At 46.6% G+C, this 19,036-nt stretch overlaps 1 protein-coding gene across 2 annotated transcripts in view; it reads right to left on the reverse strand.

Annotated features, from left to right (window-relative positions):
- Positions 1–19,036, reverse strand: part of ABCA3 (ATP binding cassette subfamily A member 3) — a 73,939-nt gene that overhangs the window by 7,513 nt on the left and 47,390 nt on the right. For both annotated transcript variants that reach the window (XM_081839503.1, XM_081839504.1), the window contains exons 15-30: positions 18,653–18,863; positions 17,091–17,241; positions 16,561–16,659; positions 15,572–15,764; positions 14,143–14,446; positions 13,140–13,413; positions 11,581–11,785; positions 10,217–10,436; positions 8,296–8,454; positions 6,856–7,028; positions 6,420–6,554; positions 5,242–5,436; positions 4,263–4,450; positions 3,659–3,829; positions 3,163–3,350; positions 1,999–2,072 (exon numbers count right to left, since the gene is read on the reverse strand). In XM_081839503.1, the coding sequence (XP_081695629.1) occupies positions 1,999–2,072; positions 3,163–3,350; positions 3,659–3,829; positions 4,263–4,450; positions 5,242–5,436; positions 6,420–6,554; positions 6,856–7,028; positions 8,296–8,454; positions 10,217–10,436; positions 11,581–11,785; positions 13,140–13,413; positions 14,143–14,446; positions 15,572–15,764; positions 16,561–16,659; positions 17,091–17,241; positions 18,653–18,863 (2,940 nt within the window). The remainder of the gene's footprint in view (positions 1–1,998; positions 2,073–3,162; positions 3,351–3,658; positions 3,830–4,262; positions 4,451–5,241; positions 5,437–6,419; positions 6,555–6,855; positions 7,029–8,295; positions 8,455–10,216; positions 10,437–11,580; positions 11,786–13,139; positions 13,414–14,142; positions 14,447–15,571; positions 15,765–16,560; positions 16,660–17,090; positions 17,242–18,652; positions 18,864–19,036) is intronic.

Raw genomic sequence — 19,036 nt, forward strand, 5'->3', positions numbered from 1 at the left:
GGTGAATGCTTCCCTCTGTGAGGGAGCCTTCCCAGACCCACTGAAAGAGGCGTTCATTAAACCGCTTCTTAAAAAAACATCTTTGGACCCGGCCAATATGGCCAACTATCGCCCAGTCTCAAATCTTCCATTCTTGGGCAAGGTGATTGAGTGGGTGGTTACTGAACAACTCCAGGCACGCCTGGAAGATGTAGACCATTTGGACCCCTTCCAGTCGGGATTCAGGCCTCATCATGGGAATGAAACTGCTTTGGTTGCACTGGTTGATGATCTCCGGCGGGCTAGGGACAAAGGTGAAAGCTGGTTCCTAGTTCTGCTGGATCTCTCAGTGGCCTTTGATATCATCAACCATAAAATCCTTCTGGACTGTCTAGAGTAGCTGGGAGCTGGGGGCACTGTTATACAGTGGTTCCACTCCTTCCTCCTGGGCCGTGTCCAGAAAGTGGTGATGGGGGATGAGTGTTCAGACCCCTGGGCTCTCAATTGTGGGGTGCCTCAGGGTTCTGTCCTCTCCCCCATGCTTTTTAACGTATATATGAAACTGCTGGGAGAGATCATCAGGGGGTTTGGGCTGGGTGTTCATCAGTATGCGGACGATACCCAACTCTACCTTTCTTTTAAATCAGAACCAGTGAAGGCAGTGAAGGTCCTGTGTGAGTGTTTGGCTGGAGGATGGATAGTGGCTAACAGATTGAGGCTGAATCCTGACAAGACAGAAGAACTGTTTTGGGGGGACAGGGGGTGGGCTAGTGTGGAGGACTCCCTGGTCCTGAATGGGGTAACTGTGCCCCTGAAGAACCAGGTGTGCAGCCTGGGAGTCATTTTGGACTCACAGCTGTCCATGGAGGCGCAGTTCAATTCCATGTCAGCTCCATTTGGTACACAGGCTGAGACCCTACCTGCCAGTAGACTGTCTCGTCAGAGTGGTGCATGCTCTAGTTATCCCCCGCTTGGACTACTGCAATGCACTCTACATGGGGCTACCTTTGAAGGTGACCTGGAAACTCCACAACTAATCCAGAATGCGGCAGTGAGACTGGTGACTGGGAGTGGCCACCAAGACCATATAACACTGGTCCTGAAAGACCTACATTGGCTCCCAGTACGTTTCCAAGCACAATTCAAAGTGTTGGTGCTGACCTTTAAAGCCCTAAACAGTATCGGCCCAGTATACCTGAAGGAGCGTCTCCACCCCCATCGTTCTGTTCTGACACTGAGGTCCAGCTCCAAGGGTCTTCTGTTGGTTCCCTCACTGTGAGAAGTGAAGCTATAGGGAACCAGGCAGAGGGCTTTCTCAGCAGTGGTGCCTACCCTGTGGAATGCCATCCCATCAGATGTCATGGAAAGTTTTTAATGTTTGATTCTATTTTTAATATTCTATTGGGAGCCGCCCAGAGTGGCTGGGAAAACCCAGCCAGATGGGCAGGGTATGTATGTATGTATAAATAAAGAGATAGATAGACGATAGATAGATAGATAGATAGATAGATAGATAGATAGATAGATAGATAGATAGTATTATTATTAATCACCTACCCTTCACCCAGGGTGGGTGACAACGAAAGCAACTTAGAATCACAGAAATTTTAAGAAATTGAGACCTAATAATATTCATCTCATAGAATCATAGAGTTGGAAGAGACCACAAGGGCCATCGAGTCCAACCCCCTGCCAAGCAGAAATCTCAAGTGTCAAAAGCCAGGAGCTGTATAATGAAGGACTCCCACAACTTAGGGGCTGCTACAGAGAATGCTATCTCCTGCACCACCACCCCAAGCTCAAGAGGGCAGAGGAAAATGCTTCTGGCCCTCAGAAGTTTTTCCAGGTGGAAATGTGGCCCTCGGGCTGCAAAAGCTTCCCCACCTTTGGTCTAGCAACCCTGCCCCCCCCCAAGGACCCCTGAAAATTATCATGAATGGACAATAAGGAGGACATTTAGGTGGGCCTTCAGAGATGGCCACTGCTCAAGCCCACCAGCAGATTCCCTTCAGCCCTTACCTGTGCCCAGCTGAGGTTCTTGTTGGTGAGGTGATAATGGACCATGCTCTGATGTTCATGCTTCAGGATGCTCCCTGGAAGAGGAGAAGCAGAGATATATAGCCAGCATAATAACACCAGAAAATTCCTGCTGGGATCGGGCCAATGGCCCATGCAGTCCCACATCTTGTTTTCACAGTGGCTAAGCTGATGACTCGATGGAAAGCCAGCAGGAAGGACCTGTTCAGAGCAGCACTCTGGCCACCTGTGATTCCCAGCCACTGGCATTCAAGCTGCTTGGTGGTGAGGAGGAGAGGAGCTACAGACAAGTGTAGCTAAGATGCTGAGCTACAAATCAGGAAGCCTCTGCTTCAGGCTGCCATTCATTCCCCAAGTGGCCTTTGGAGACAGAAACAATGCCCCCCCCCCCATCCTGCAATCTCCCAGCTTAAGCTTTCCAACCCCAAATATGAAGGTAAAACAGACCAGCCTTATAGGGTTGTCATAAAGATTTACAAGATAGATAAATAATAAATAAATAAATAAACAAACAAAGTCGATTTCACGTGATGAGTGCTTTTAACTCTCAAAAGCCCTAAGTGAATCCTAAGGATCATAAACAAAGCAATAACGTTTGATCAATTAATTATACAAAACTGATTCAAAAACATTTAAACAGCTAAAAAGATTCTCCCAATTATTCAGGAGGCAGATTTTTAAATATTTAGTTTAATATAAAGCACATACAAACTGCTTACACACACACACACACACACAGTAGTTCCATCTGAAAATGAGCAATTAATCCATGTTCAATCATTTATTTAATACCATATGCTTAAGCATTCTTTACTGCATTTGCTATTTATATATTGTAAAGCTTTATTAAAAATGGATGGAGGCATCTCCCCTTCTCTCACACAATAGAAAGAATGCCCTCTTCTAAGGCAATGTTGGTATGAGACAACACGCATGTGTTTCATCTTGCTTCAGAATCACTTAAGTCACATGCAAATGTATGCAAATACATACGCAAATTCAAACACATTTGTATAGTAAAATTTGTACAAAGTCAACTGATTGTTTAACTAAAACTCCTTTGACTACATAAAAAAAGAGAATTGTTTAATTTCCCGGCACCCTAATTATTATGATTTAGGTCCTCATGAGCTTGTCTGTACGTACCTGGGAAAGTCTTCTCCACAAATGTTTTGAAGGCCTGAAGGTTGTCCTCATCATCGCTGTGGGTTTTTGCCAGCAGGGTGTACCCACTGCCAAATTTGCTCTTCAGGTGCTGTGGGCTCCCCAGGCATTTGAACTGCCCATTCACCATGATGGCCAGCCGGGTGCACAAAGCTTCACATTCTTCCATGCTGTTGAAAGGAGACAAGGATATAAATACTTATAGTCACTATTTTTTAAAAAAAGAAAACCCAAAAAGTAACTCAAACCAAATTATGTTAAAACGAACATACAAGCCATGGAACATGCAGTGGTCGTGCAAACATGCATACAGATTTGGGGAAGATGTGCTAGAGGAGATTTCTGAAATAATAGGTGTACTGGAGCCCAAAGTGTCTTTCATTAATTTTCAGTGGGTTGAATAAGCACTGCCCCTTTTCTCCCTCGATACCCCTTCCCTTCTCACCATGCTAGTGCAGGCTAAGAAAATGGTCCCAACCTGTGTGAAGTGATAATGATGGACTTCCCGCACTCCCGCGTCCTGGCAACTGCATCCCACAGTAGGCGCCTGGCAACAGGATCCATGCCGGTGGAGGGCTCATCCAGGAAGATGACAGGGGGGCCACCAATCAGGGCTATCCCCGCGCTCAGTTTCCGCTTGTTGCCACCGCTGTGGAAGGAGAAGGTATCAATGGACTTTGCCTGCTACAAAGCCATCAAGGGATCGTTCTGCCCTGGCTGCCTTCACCCACGATTTACCCATTAACAATGGACTTGGGTCGAGACACTAAATGAATCTTTGAATCGGCAGCTAGGATTACCCCTTCTCTCTTTTTTTTTAACGAGCAGCTGCGTGAGGAGGAACAGGGGGTGGGAGGCAAGCAACTCTTGTCCCGGGGGGGGGGGGGACACATTCCCTCGAGAAGTTCTCCTGCACAAGCCTCTCTGAAACGAACAGGAACTGCACAAGAGCGAGAGGAAAGCTCTCCAGCTCAAACTGGGGTGGGTCAACCTGGTGCCTGTACAACTGTGTGGTGAGGACTCTCTGGACTGGACCCACGGCAGGGGGCTGAGCTTTGGAAGCCAGCATCTCTCTGCCTCACCTGTAAGTCCTGATGAGCTTGTTCGCATGTGGCTCTAAGAGCAGGCCTCGGAGCATGTTCTCCACACAGCTGCCAATGTAGCGCTCGGGGATTCCTCGCAGCCGGGCGTACATGCTCAAGGTCTCCCTCCCGGTCATGTGATCCAAAAGGGCATCAAACTGAGGGCAGTAGCCAATCCGCTGCTGGACCTGAATGTAAACGATAGACCAAAGTCAACAGAATTGCCCGAGAACCTCCCTATTGATGGTTTCAGTGCCCTACCAAACTCAAAACAGCCACTTCTGGACCTGCCCTTGATGAAGGTCATCCAGGCTGTTCTAGTTTGCTTCTGTTAATCTGAGCTTCGAAGAGAGAAGCCCTGAATGTGAAACAGGGAGGCCACAGAGCCTGGCACCCACCAGCGACTATAGGGTTGGTTCCAGGGTTTGGAGGGGGTGCAGGTCTGGTGACAAATAAAACTAAGGAATCCAGTTTGTTTGTATAAAGCAGAAGGAGCTGCAGAACAGAACAACAACTTGGAAAAAACGACTGGACAAATTCATGGAGGATAAGACTTATCAATGGTTTCTAGCCATGGTGGCCTTGTTCTGCTTTCACTGTCGGAGGCAATATGCCTCTAAATACCAGTTTCCAGGGATCACAAGTAGGGAGAGTGCTAATGCGCTCATTGTATTTATTTATCTATGTATCGCATTTACATACTACCTCCCCCCCAACTCAAGGTGGCATACATGGCCTTGCCCTCCTCATTTGACAACCCTGTGAGGTAGGTTAGCCTGAGAGGCCGTGACTCTCACCCAGTGAGCTTCATGGCAGAGTTGAGATTCTAGCCCATCTCTCTAACCCACACTGGCTCTCTCATGCAAGGCTTGTGGTTTCCCAGAGACATCTCAGAGGCCACTTTGACGACAGGATGCTGAATTGAGACAAGGTCTTTAGCCTGATCCAGCAGGGCTCTTCCTACTGTTTCAACCCTTACCTTTTTGATGTTGGCCAGGATGCTGTGGCCATCCACATAGGCATCTCCCGATGTGATGCTCTCATCCCCTGTCAGCATCTTGAAGGTGGTGGTCTTCCCTGCCCCGTTGAAGCCAAGAAGCCCGAAACACTCCCCTTTGTTGACTGCCAAGGATATTCTGTCCACAGCCAGGCATGAGTCCCTGTTGCTGTACACCTGGAAGAGCAAAACAAACAGACAAACTGCTGGGTTGCAAGATGGCTCCTCCTCATTCCTCCCAAAGAAGTGATGCCATAACTTGTGTGACTGGTGCCCACTGGGACTGGAAGGGTGGAAGGCAGGGAGACCAACAGCAGGTGGAGCCAGAGTAACAGGAAGAGCCACCCCTTGATTGGAAGAAGCTGGGTGGGGAAGTGGTGGGAGGTGGCTGAAGGCATATTGAAGTTGGTGGGGCAGTGCCCCAATTGCCCTAGTGGACCAATCTCTACTGGTATCTCTCCACTTGGAAATGGGACTTCCTCCAGAAGTTGGGAGGACAAGACAGCAAACAATCATCTCACATTGCCTCCAACTGGGAGTATAAATAAATGAGAATAGTGGTCATGTTGTGGTTGTTGGAGCCTGGCTAGTCTTACAGCCTTGAAAATGGTCTGATTTGGTCACATCTACACCATACCTTTAAAGCACATTTAACACGCATGGTGTTGGGCTTTTTCACTGACAGGACCAGTGTTGCAGAATGCCCTCCCTGTTCAAGAGGCCCCCATTGGTATTGGGATTCTGCCGGGTCCTGAATACACACATTTCAGGAAAACATTCCTCTGAATTTGAACTTCCTGACTTAATTGTTGTAGTTGTTTTAAGCTGTTTTTATTGCTATGCTTTTTAACTGGTTTGTTTTATTGTGTATAGCAGGCTTCTTCAAACTCATCCCTCCAGATGTTTTTGGCCTACAACTCCCATGATCCCTAGCTAGCAGGACCAGTGGTCAGGGATGATGGGAACTGTAGTCTCAAAACATCTGGAGGGCCGAGGCTGAGGAAGCCTGGCGTATAGCATAGTACAATTGATTTTATACTGGTAAACTGCTTAGAAGCCATTTTGGCATGTAAGAGGTATAAAAATTAAACAACAACAACAACAATATCTTCAAAGAGAGGCTAAGCTTTAGAAACCACATAGGAGGGCCAGACGTTTACCTTGGTAAGCTCCTTGATGACTAAGGGACTATTCAGTGATGAAAGGGATGCTGTTGGTGACTCCAAAACCTTCTTCCTCTCATCTGCAACATCCCGGTCTTCTGGAAGGACGGGGACTCTGTTCAGCAGCATCACCTGTTGTAGAAAAAGCCAACAGAAAATAGACGATGAGCATACTGCAATAATGCAAGATTCTGGCACAGCTGAACAAGTAATTAGCCTGGTTCACACATAATACTAAGCCATGGTTTGTTTACTCAACTACAGCTTAACCACCCAGAATTGTTTCTCTGAAGCTTGGTTTGTTTTCCAGCTGGTTCTGCCTTGTGACTCTGTAGCTTGATGAATATCTTACACTGTATACACAGCCCACTGGGAAGCTTGGCTTACAATTCTGTCAACCCAGGAACACTTCTTCCTTCCAGGAAATCCTTACCCACTTCCGCCTCCGATGCACGTTGCAGACAAGGTTCTTCAGTCTCCAAAGCATGTTGGTCTCAATGAGGAAGAGGAGGATGAGGAACACAAGCCCCTGTACAGCCATGGCAGTCAAGTATTTGCCAATCCCAGGGTTCTCCCATGCAAAGTAATTGGTTTGGAAAGTAATATCTGGAATGGTAGGAGAGAGAGAGAGAGAGAAAATACTGAAGGGCACTGTCCAATCCCAAACAAGTACTTTTAACTCCCCAAATCCCCTCACAGAGCTACAATTTTCACATGGTCTAGTCCTTCCCCTGCCCATCCCCCCTAATATTCTTATGAGGGTCTCTTCTCCAGTCTTCAGAGAGTAGGGGAGAAGTGGGGAGGCAGAAAAAGGTCCTCCTTTCCTTTTCCTTTACTTCCCCCCCTTCCACTCTGCAGTTTTAATCTGAAATCTTAAGTGCAGTACTGTGCCCAGACCTCAGAAACTGTTTGTGCTAATGAAATCCCCTGCTGCAAAATGCGCCTAGAACAATGGGAGTTTCAAACACTGGATAAGATGGAGACACTGCTGATAAGAGCAGCCCTGATTGAGACCTTTCTCTTCTGCAGTGCCTGAACATCAGGACACGGGTAACACTGAATATGCACAAGGGAAGGGAAGCAGTGAGCTTGATGCAAGGCTGTTGTTTTCAGTGGCAGTCCTGGGGTGGGGTGTGTGTGTAATGACTGATATCTAATGCCCTTTTAAATGTGTTGCAGAAGGGGGGATTATTGGGTTATCTTTGTTTTTATTATGTATTTTGAGTTTTTTAATATTGCAATTTATGTTGTGAACCACCTTGAGATCTATGAGTATAGGGCACTATACAAATTTTATAAATAGTAATAGTAATAATAATAATAATAAGAAGAAGAAGATGTTTTGGCTTGCCACAGAAGCCAGAGACGAAAAGATTACCATATTTTTCGCCCCATAGGATGCACCTTTTCCTCTCCAAAAATGAAGGGGAAATGTGTGTGCGTCCTATGGGGCGAATGCAGGCTTTCGCTGAAGCCTGGAGAGCGAGAGGGGTCGGTGCGCACCGACCCCTCTCGCTCTCCAGACTTTGCGCAGCTCTCCGCAAGGCGCAGGAGCCCTGCACTGGGCTCCCATGTCTTGCGGAGAGTTGCCTGCATGCCGAAGGCTGGGCGCACTGAGCTCAGTGCGCCCAGACTTCGCGCAACTCTCCGCAAGGCGCGGGAGCCCAGCGCTGGGCTCCTGCAGCTTGCAGAGAGTTGCCAGTTCTGGGGCCTTGGGGTCGGGGGAAGCTCGGGCTTCCCCCGCCCCAGCCCCATGCCTGGGGGGGGGAAATAATTTTCCCCCTTTATTCCCCCCCCCCAAAAAAAAACTAGGTGCGCCTTATGGGACGGTGCGTCCTATAGGGCGAAAAATACGGTAATTCTAGATACTCACTAAACACTTTGCAGACAAGGAGAGACTCGATCGAGGAGGTGCAGAACTGAATGAACTCATAGTTCTGGTAGAATTTGCTGATGCTTTGTCCCAAGCAGTAATTGGGTAGGATTAAGAAGACTTTATCCAACATCCTTGAGAGATCCACCATTCCAAGTTCTGGAAGAAAAACGTGGGAAGGTCAGGGAAGTGGCCTTTGATAGTCAGGTATATTAATGAATCTGCCCTGTTCATACATAGAGGATGGCTATGCTTGTGTCTAATAATTCTTTTTCTCCTCCTCCTTTTTACATCAGGCTCTTTTTTCTCCTGCCCAGTTTTGGGAGCTGGGCTGCGTACTTTAAGAAACAGAGCACAGTGATTCTGAAAACAATGACAATTAAAAACTTTTTAAAAAGTAATTCAGCATTAATACACACATATTATGAATATACAAGTATACAAATATACATTTCATACAATCCTTAAAAATGTTGAAACATACCTGAATTATTTTAATAATAAAACCTTTTTAAAATAAAATAATAATAATAATAATAATAATAATAATAATAATAATAATAATAAATTTTATTTATTCTTCCATCCAATGATCTGAGGGTTACCAGGAGCAGTATTTTGCAACCATCAAATTGGTGGGTTTGAAAACAAGCAAGGTGTTCAAATTCATCTTGAAAGTTAATGATAGGGACACATCACTAGGGAGGGCATTCCACAACTGCGGAACCACCAGCAAAAAGGCCCTGCCATGGGTCAGTGATAACCAGGCAGCCCTGGTTGTGACATCTCCAATCTCGATTGTGATAAAGCTTTAGGATTTGTAGGTGTTTTGCTTTTATGGGGTTGGCTTATATACTTGCATTAGCCATTAGGAAGGGACATAATTATAAATATTTTAAACAAACAAACAATGAATGTTAAAATGTATTCTGGATGGTGTTAAAGCTGGACATTTGCCAGGACCCCACAAGATCAGAAGTAGTCCCACCATGCTAACAGCATTGCAAATTTCCACCTTGTAGAGAGTATCAAATACAGTGGTGCCCCGCAAGACGAACGCCTTGCAAGACGGAAAACCTGCTAGACGAAAGGGTTTTCCGTTTTGGAGGCGCTTCGCAAAACGAATTTCCCTATGGGCTTGCTTCGCAAGACGAAAATGTTTTGCGAGTTCCTGCTGGGTTTTCCCCCTTTTTCCCCCCTTTTCCTAAGCCCTAAGCCGCTTATCAGCTGATCCGCTGATAAGCCGCTTATCAGCGGATCCGCTAAAAGCCGCTAAACCGCTAATAGCGCTAATCCGCTAAGCTGTCAATGGGCTTGCTTCGCAAGACGAAAAAACCGCTATACGAAGAGCCTCACGGAACGGATTAATTTCGTCTTGCGAGGCACCACTATATCAGATCTAGCCTTAGATATAGCTCCTCCAGACTAGTGTTTATATTGCAAATGTATTCTGCAGCATGGCCCTGACATAATAAAAGTGTGTGAAGGGTGGGTTTGTTCTGCTTTTTTTAGTTGCAACAAGGCTACCTCATTTATTGCCGTCCAGAGGGGCAATAGTGCAATGAAAGTGGGACACACACACTCGCCCTAAACCCCAAATCCTTTGTGGTGTGAAAAGTTATAGGAGTTCAGCAACATACTGCATAATTTTGCACTGATTGGGAATGAAGCAGTATGACTGCCCCAAAACTTTCTCAGGCACAAACAGCATTGGGGGGAAAGGCTCGCATATGACTAGTCCAATAGCATTATTAGCAAAAATTGTCATAGAAAGGATGCCTGGAGTTTTCCTGCCTCTTCCAGGTTAGAGTCCCATGCCCTGGAAACAGCACTGACTGGAATCACTCTTTGTGTGCACAAGGATATTGCTGAGACTAGGAAACGTGATCCGCAACAGGGATGGGGGTCCCTGATCCCTTACCTTGAATGCTCATGATAGTGACTGCCAGGAAGGTGGCTGTCCCTGAGAAGATGTTGAAGATGGTGAGGCGTGTGTAGGCCGTAGAAGCCACAGAGAAGAAGAAGCTGAGCAGATACATGAGGGGGATAGTGGCCCAGCCGTAAAGGAGGAAGATCTGCATAACATCAACAAGGTGGTTGTCCTGGGTGAAGGCTTTCACGTCAAAGGCTTGGAATATCACCTGGAGGGAGGGATCAACCAATGAAGGGGGGGAGTAGTATTTCAGCAGAAAATGCACACAAAAATACACATTTTAGGGGGAGAAATTCATACAAATTCATATGTAGTTTTTTTTTTGGGGGGGGGGTTAATTGCAGAAGAATGAGCACATAAAAGACTGAGATGAACTAGAAAAGAGTTTGATCCATTCATCCCTGTCAGGTATAGGGCTTTCCCATTCCTGATTCTTTTAACTGAAGATCATGCAACCAGACAGTTTGAAGGGATCCTGAAGGTCATCCAGCCCAACCCTGGAACTGCAGATGCCTGAAACTGAGTGTAGGATTTTCTGGATGCAAAATGTCTGTCACTGGCCCAGTTTGGGACTGATATGAGCACCATGGCTATAAGAGCAGCAGCAGGAGGAGGCGTATGAACTTACACCTCTTAGGAATAGTCAGCGTTCCTTTGCTTGAATGTTCAGCTTTCATTTGGCGGGGGGGGGGAATGGTCACTAGGATTCTTTGGGGGGGGGGGAGAGAATACATCCAGGCAGTATTCTATCCAATTGCTAAGTAAATGAGTTTTTGATTCAATTTTTAGTGATTGGTTCAGTCATTGATTTACTTAATCTAATAAACATAAACAAATCAGAGTGTTTGAATTTATGTTTTGCTGGTTTGCACTGATTATAATGCTCTTCCCCACACAAATCTAGAAATTAGGAGCACAGGAAGTTGCCTTAGATTGAGTCAGACCATTGGGTCCATCAAGTTCAGTATTGCCTACACCAGGGTTTCCCAAACTTGGGTCTCCAGATGTTTTTGGACTACACTGGTCCTGCTACCTAGGGATGATGGGAGCTGTAGTCCAAAAGTAGCTGAAGAACCAAGTTTGGGAAACCCTGGCCTACGCTGAATGCCAGTGGCTGTCCAGGATTCCAGACAGGGAGTCTCCCCCAGCCCTACGTGAAGCTACTGGGGATCAAACCTGGGACCTTCTGCATGCAAAGTGGATTTCTACCACTGAGCCAGTTTGCTTATGTGCCTGATTAGCATGTCCCACCCCTGGCCCTCGGCTAGATTCTTTCAGAATACATCTCCTGGTACATTTTTGCCAAACCACCGGCAAAGAACTTCCTGGGGACTGCAGTTGAGCTGACTTACCAGCATGAGCACACAAGGCGTGAGGTAGTTGATGAGGTCCCACAGGAGGGCCGAGAGCCAGAAATTGACGACATAGACTCCGCTGACAAACTGGACGTGCTTGGCCTTGATGGCCCTCTCGCTGACGAGCAGGAGAGCGAAGGTGCTGGACAACGATGCCATTCCATAGAGCAAGTTGATTGCAATGGCGAAACCCGTCTGGCCTCTGATCGGACATTAAAGACAGCAAGGTGAGCAGGACCAGGGATGTTTATTTAAAGGAGCAGCCCACCTACCCAAAAGGCTTAAGGCAAGCAAGAGCAAGAAAAGATCCAATCAGGGGTTTTATAATGTAGAACAAGTATATTCTAGGAACTTCAGCGCAACAAGGTGAGCAACTGGCAGGCCCTGGACCAAGTCTAGCTCATGAAGGGGTGACACTTGCACTTTCTCCGTCTTCCCAATCCAAGGGGAAAAGGCAGGTGTGCAGGGAGCAGCAGGGATGAGAAAGGGATAAAGCCAGATTTCACCAACCATTGGACGCCATCAGGACTCCAACTCCCATCACCCCCAACCAGCAGGGATGATTTGGGAGTCATCCAGAGGGCACCAAGCAGGGGAAGAGTGGAATAAGCCCTGCTGGGGGTGGGGGCAATCCCCTTCCCCATCCTTAAAAGGACCCCCTGGAAGAACATTTCTATCCTGCTATTTCAGCATAAAGGCACCCAAAGCAGTTCACAAAACAATTTAAAAACAAAACACAATTAATACAGTAAAGGTAAAGGTAAAGGGGCCCCTGACCATTAGGTTCAGTCGTGGATGACTCTGGGGTTGCGGCGCTCATCTTGCTTTATTGGCCAAGGGAGCTGGCGTACAGCTTCCGGGTCATGTGGCCAGCATGACTAAGCTGCTTCTGGCGAACCAGAGCAGCACACGGAAACACCGTTTATCTTCCCGCTGGAGTGGTACCTATTTATCTACTTGCACTTTGACGTGCTTTTGAACTGCTAGGTTGGCAGGAGCTGAGACCGAGCAATGGGAGCTCACCCCGTCGCGGGGATTCGAACCGCCGACCTTTTGATTGGCAGGTCCTAGGCTCTGTGGTTTAACCCACAGCGCCACCCGTGTCCCAAATTAATACAGTACAAAGTAATAATTTTAAAAAAGACAGCCATCCTTCACTATTTTTGCTAATATCAGGAAAGTCAGCTCTTCAGGTGCCAGGCCTTGCATAGCCAACAGAACTGCAAACGCCATGTGTAAGAGAGAGTGGTAGTGACAGACTCAAGAATCCTGAGGTTTGTACGGGGGAAATTTTAGGAGAAGGGGGAAAGGGAACTCTCCAAAAACACTGAGTATGCTCCGTGGGCATGGAATGGTGGCTGACTGCTGGGAGGGAAATGGAATAGAGTCGCAGGAGAGCTGCTCTCTAAGTGGCAGCCTCAGAGGGTTGTTGTAAGGCTAAAAAGAGAGGCGAGACACCACTTTCAGCTCTTTGGAGGAAAGGCAACACAGTATATAAAGGAATTAAATAAAGAGTGAATTTATCGTTGTTCAAAAGAGAGGAAGAATCAACTCACTCCATGAGCTGGTCCTTCGCGGTCTCTGTTGTGTTGCGGGGCTGTGGGTAGTTAGCCACAGAGATAGAAGCATTGGGGTCAACCAGCAGCTTCAACAGGGCGTTGTCAACCAGGAGAAGGGCTGCGGCAGACGAGTGGAATGCCTGGTTGTTGAAGAAAGCCGTCACCTTCACGAGATCCCCGATTTCTTCGAAGGAAGCTGCCGCAATGTAGCGCTCGTTGAAGGCTCCCCCTTCTTCAGCTGCTCGAGAAATCAGGTATTCCTGCAGGTCACCTGCAACAACACTTTCGTCAATGCAGCAGGCCTCCTAAGTGGTCCTTCCGTTGGCCAATCAGATGCCATTTGAGATGGGCCATTAGGAGATATTGCTACAGGTGTTTAGTGGAGGAAGGCTTTCTCTGCAACCCTGAGGTCTAGAAACTTGCTGTTTGAACAGATATGGGGATTTCCAGGAAAGCGAAAGGTGCCAGAATCTGGAAACTAGGCCAAATTTTGGCATGACCTGAAGCCTCAAGTAAAGCAGAATATCTATAAATAATGTCTATGAACAGCCTACTGAAGCTTGGTATTTGCTGACAGAATCTTGTTTTTAAGACTCCAGCAGCCACAAAGTTGGCTGGGTGTTTAACTTTACATGGAAGTCTATCTTCCTCCTCTTTTTGCTCCCTTACTCCCCCACAGCCTTCCGCCCTAATCCCTTGCTCCCCAGTCTCCCTATCTGCCAAATGCACCAAGGCTGGCACATACCAGTCACTATCATTCTCCTCCACCCCTTCCAGCATCTACTTTGATATTGTACATTCTGGACTGGGCCTTCTCCCTCAGGTGCTTCCAATGCCCATGAGCATTTTGCCATATCCCAGCTGCTGAGCCACAGCAAACGTTTTGGCAGAAGCTCCTATTTGTTCTCTTGCAACCCAGAAGATTTGGAACATCTCTTCTTGCTGAAAGGCCTTAAAAACAGACTAGATATCTGTTCTCTGCCTTGGTTCGGATACTCACCCACTACCTCCAGTGGCCCTTGGTGCTGAGAGTCCACGATATCCTTATACTGCTCTCCTAGTCTCTGGGCCAGGGTGAATTCTTGGGAGACAGAAAAGGGCACTGTAGTCTGTCCATACGGATTTAAGGTCATCTTGAGCAGGGAAGAGTCTCGTGGGCCTGGAAAGGTCTTGGCCACAATCAGGGCGAAGGCAGTGAAGATCAGAGGCACCAGGAACTGTGCTGCCACCATCTTCCAGTTGCGCCAACTGTAGACAGCCCTCTTCATAAACATGGCATAGAACTGCTGGCAGCAGAGGTAGAACTATGAAGACAAAGAGCAGGCTAAGGATACTGATAAGGTGGGTCCCCTTGGAAGATTAGATAAACTTTGATATTAACAGGGCATTGTTGCTGTTATTATTTATATGCAGGCGGTGACCATTCCTTGTGGGGGTTCCATTCCTAGCCCCCGCGTTTGTCGGTGGAGCGTATATAAGCACACCCCACTCTGTCCCTGTTCTGCCTTCTTCTGGGTCCAAAGGACCTGCACATCAGCAATCACACATCCAATGGACACCACCTGTATTTTGTTTGTATACTGCTTCAATGTAAAAACCTTTGAGGGGTTTACATAAAATATGCATTAGCAATTATTGATAAAAATTGAAGCATTCCCCCTTTTCATTTAATATGGTTTTTTAAAAAAAAAAATAGTGATGTGTTTTTAAAACTACAACGCCATTCTTGGATATGTTTAAGTACACAGTTGCGCCTAACACTTCCAAGAAATTTCACACCAGCCGTCAATAAGCAATATTATTATGAATCATAATAATTTTTCATAATTATTATTATGAATTTGTCTGGCTTTGTATACGTATGCAGCAGTAATGAACACTCATTTAGGTCATATACAGTGGTACCTCCAGTTGCGGACGGGATCTGTTCCGGAGGTCCGGTCGGATCCCGAGGTTTCCGCAACCTGAGGACTGCTTCTGCGCATGCGGCGAAACCCGGTCAAATACTTCTGGGTTTGCCGCTTTCTCATCCTGAAGTTTACGTAACCAGAAGGTTATGTAACCGGAGGTACTACTCTATTTGCAAAAGCAGTTTGAGCATGTGAAGAACCATGGGTGAGAATTTTAGTCAAATATAAAATCAGGCAGTTATCCTAGAAACAATGATAATCTTCCCAGGAGGCTGAAGACTCCAGTGTCCTTGGTGCTCTGGCTAATGGTAGAGGCTGGATTCAACTTTAGGAATAATTAGGAAAGGGGCTGGAAACAAAACTCCTCAGAACTAAGGCATGGCCACATTCGGGGTACTACTCACTCAAGCCATACAGTATGGTGAGTTCCATTTTTGTCAACACCCACGATTAATCAATTGCTATGTTCACAAGGGCTGGTGGGTCCCCATGGCACCAGAGCAACCAATCAGAGCTCACCCCCGTGTTCAGCTTGATGTTGGAGCAATCTTCCGTGATCAGAGCCCCGCTGTCATCCGTCATGTCGGTCATCCCACTCAGGCTGCTGGAGTCATCCATGGCCCAGTCGTTGGATCGCCGTTCATGCTGGTACTGCAAAGCTGGCAGCTGGATGGCTTGGATGTCCATGCTGGAATCAACCAGCTTGCCAACTCTTAAAGGAAGAGAGTGAATCCATGTAAGCGAATGCCATCAGCATTAGGTGGAGTTTGTGGGTTTTTAAAAATTAAGTCACCCCAGAGGTTAGCTTCCAACAACCTCAGCGTCATACCTGTATACAAGTTTTAGCAATGAGCCTCTTCTGGAAGCTCACTTGCCACATTTCTGAGTCATGCACAATGTTCTGGACCCATTTCTGCTTGAAGCAGAAATGGGCTTTCACAGAGTATGCATTGGGCAGGTCTGATTGGTTGCCCCTTTCTTCAATCTTAGAACAACCCTCCCTCTTTTCAAAGCATGGCTGTGCAGGATGCTGATCGATCAGCTGTGATGCCAATCATGAAGCCACTGCCCCTCCTTCTCTGTGCTTCCCCCTCCCCCACAAATTGTACCAAAAGGTGGCAGCGCATGTGGGTTGCTCATCTGATGCAGAGGGAGAAGCGAGCGCAGGTTCCTCAGACTGCAGAGAAACAGGGATTTGACCAGAAGTTCATGGCATTGACCCATAATTTGAGGAGAAATGTTTTCGTGAAATTATTCCCGCCACTGCCAAATTTTGTTTTGCCAAATCATCTCATCATCTTGTTTACTTGAGTCCCAATGAACTCAATGGGGATTTCTTCCAAACTGCACTGTTAATAGAACTGCACTGTTAATCTCAGATTCCCTCCCCCTCAATATACATCCGAATCTTATTTCAGAAAGAAATTAAATCCAACATGTTTTAACTCACACTTACTCCTGCTGAAAGAGCACGTTTACCTTCCTTGCTAGTTTCCCCAATGCCCTACCTGAGAAAAACTTCCTCCATAGTGGTGACTGAGGCTCCGTAACTGGCAATGCCCAGCTCTTCCCGGCGTAACTCCAACTCCGTGAACAGAGCCTCAAACCTGGAAAAGCAGCAGGAAACAGGAAAGAACTTCAGCATTCAAAGCATATCCCTAACATTCCCTATATTACACAGAGGAAGCGCTTCCTACCCCTTTGTCCAGGGGTTCTTGTGGGGAAGTGGGGAATGTGCTTTCCATGCACTTCCAATGTACGGTGTGCAGACAAGAGTTTACCAGCTGCGGGGAAAGCAATTTGCAAGGCAGTTTTTGCCAGTCCAATTTCACAATTTGGCCACACCCACTCTTGGCACGTGATCCTTGGAGGGTGAAGTCTTCGCCTAGAGAAGGTGAGCTCTCACTGGCTTAGACACATGCCCCAAATTTGTAAATGCTAGAGAGAGACCCGGAACTGCAGTTTCACAACGGACAAAGCTCCCACACCGATGACGACCTGGCAAGCCATCATCAGTTCTTGCAGAGGGTAACACTACCTGTGTGTACTCTCCTTGGGAAGGATGAAGGACAGCTCCGCCCCAGCGTTGCTCTCCAGGGTGGCGTTGGGCACATAGTGATAGATGAGACGGGAGATTTCGCCAAGGTTGCAGCATGGCTCCTTCACCATCACCATGTGGTATCCTGCACCTGAAAGGGAACAGATGGGGGGGGGAGTGCAGGAGAAGAGAAGAGATTTTTGTGTGCACATAGAAAGCTGCCTCATGCTGAGGTTGCATTTATTTTGTTCCACTTCCCTGACATCTTACCTAACTGTTAATTTCCGCATTATGTTGGAGCTTTAATGTGATGTAAAACCACTTCTGGAAATCTAATGGAATGCAGTGATTTCTTTGTTGATTCCATTAAAAAACTGTCTGTGCCCCTTAACCCCTAAAATCACTAAAGTGGTGAAATTTGGGGAAGGATATTGGCATACTATTTTTAATTCTCTGTGTTTGTTCATCAGGAAAACTAATAAAAAACAAAAAATAAAAATAAAAAGCGTATTGACATACAATTCTTTTCTGCCCTTTTCATGGGGGGAATCATGGGGAAACAAAAGCAGGTATATGAGGAAAGGGTTGGGGAGGAACACTATTGTCCAATTATGTTGGTTCTTATGTCACTGCACATCCACTTGGTGTGAATTTAATTTAGTGTGACATGTCAGTATATCAGTAAAAAAGCCACAGTCCCACAACAGGCACTGCAGTGTGAAAGTGACATTGAAAATATTTAATAACAACAACAACAACAACAACAACAACAACAACAACAACAACAATAATAATAATTTATTACTTATACCCCACCCATCTGGCTGGCTTCCAACAGGAGATTAAAAATACATTAAAACATCAGTCATTTTAAAAAAAAACCTTCCTTAAACAAGACAGAAGTGCTAGCGTTATAATCAGGAAAATGAACGAAATATTTCCCATGTCTGAATGCACCAGACTGTTGGTCTATCTAGCACAGCACGGTTTAATAGGACTGCCTGGCAGCAGCAATCCAGTGTCTGAGACCAAGGATCTTTCCCTGCTTGAAGATGCTGGGGATTAGATTATAGAAATACAAAGGTGGAAGGGACCACAGGGGTCATCTAGTTCAACCCCCTGCAATGTAGGAATCTTTTGCTCAACCTGAGGCTCGAACCCACAACCCTGAGATTAAGAGTCTCATGCTTGAACATGGGACCCTCTGCAAACAAAGCAGATGATCTACCACTGAACTCCATCCAGTCAAGAAGCATTCAGGGGTGTTCAAACTACATACCAACAGGCTGCCCTGCAATAACAATTGCTACGCTGAAATTGCCAGGTGCCTGACAGGTTTTTTAATTTTTTTTAATGCAGAATATATACACACCATTGGTGAGGGCACCCACATTTAAAGCCCCTCTCCCATACAGGTCACTAGGCTCTTCCCCTTCCCAGTCTCATACAGAATGAAATAATTCTGTGAATGCTACCAAAGGGGAATGGCACCCACTGCAAGGTCCTTATTTCTTTGTGGGTTTCTTCAAGTCAGGTGCTGGCACAAGGGGGATTCTCCTTACCGTATTTATGCTTGAGAAAGAGTGAAGACCCACAGCACTGGAGCTCCCCCTTTGCCATAATCGCAATGCGGTCGCCCAGCAGATCTGCTTCGTCCATGAAGTGTGTGGTGAGCAGGATGGTGCGAGTGCTCCGTTGCTGCTGCAAAAGCTCCCAGGTGGCCCGGCGGGAAACTGGATCCATGCCTGAGGTTGGCTCGTCTAGCATCACCACCTAGACAGTGCAGAGAGAAGAGGCCTCAGTGCAAGGTGAAACACAGCTGGTGTAAGATATGAAGGGCACATACTGTATTTTTCGCTCTATAAGACACACTTTTTCCCTCCTAAAAAGTAAGGGGAAATGTGTGTGCGTCTTATGGAGCAAATGCAGGCTGCACAGCTATCGCT

This window comes from Podarcis erhardii (assembly GCF_964252035.2).
Source record: "Podarcis erhardii genome assembly, chromosome: 14".
NCBI classification, from domain to species: domain Eukaryota; kingdom Metazoa; phylum Chordata; class Lepidosauria; order Squamata; family Lacertidae; genus Podarcis; species Podarcis erhardii.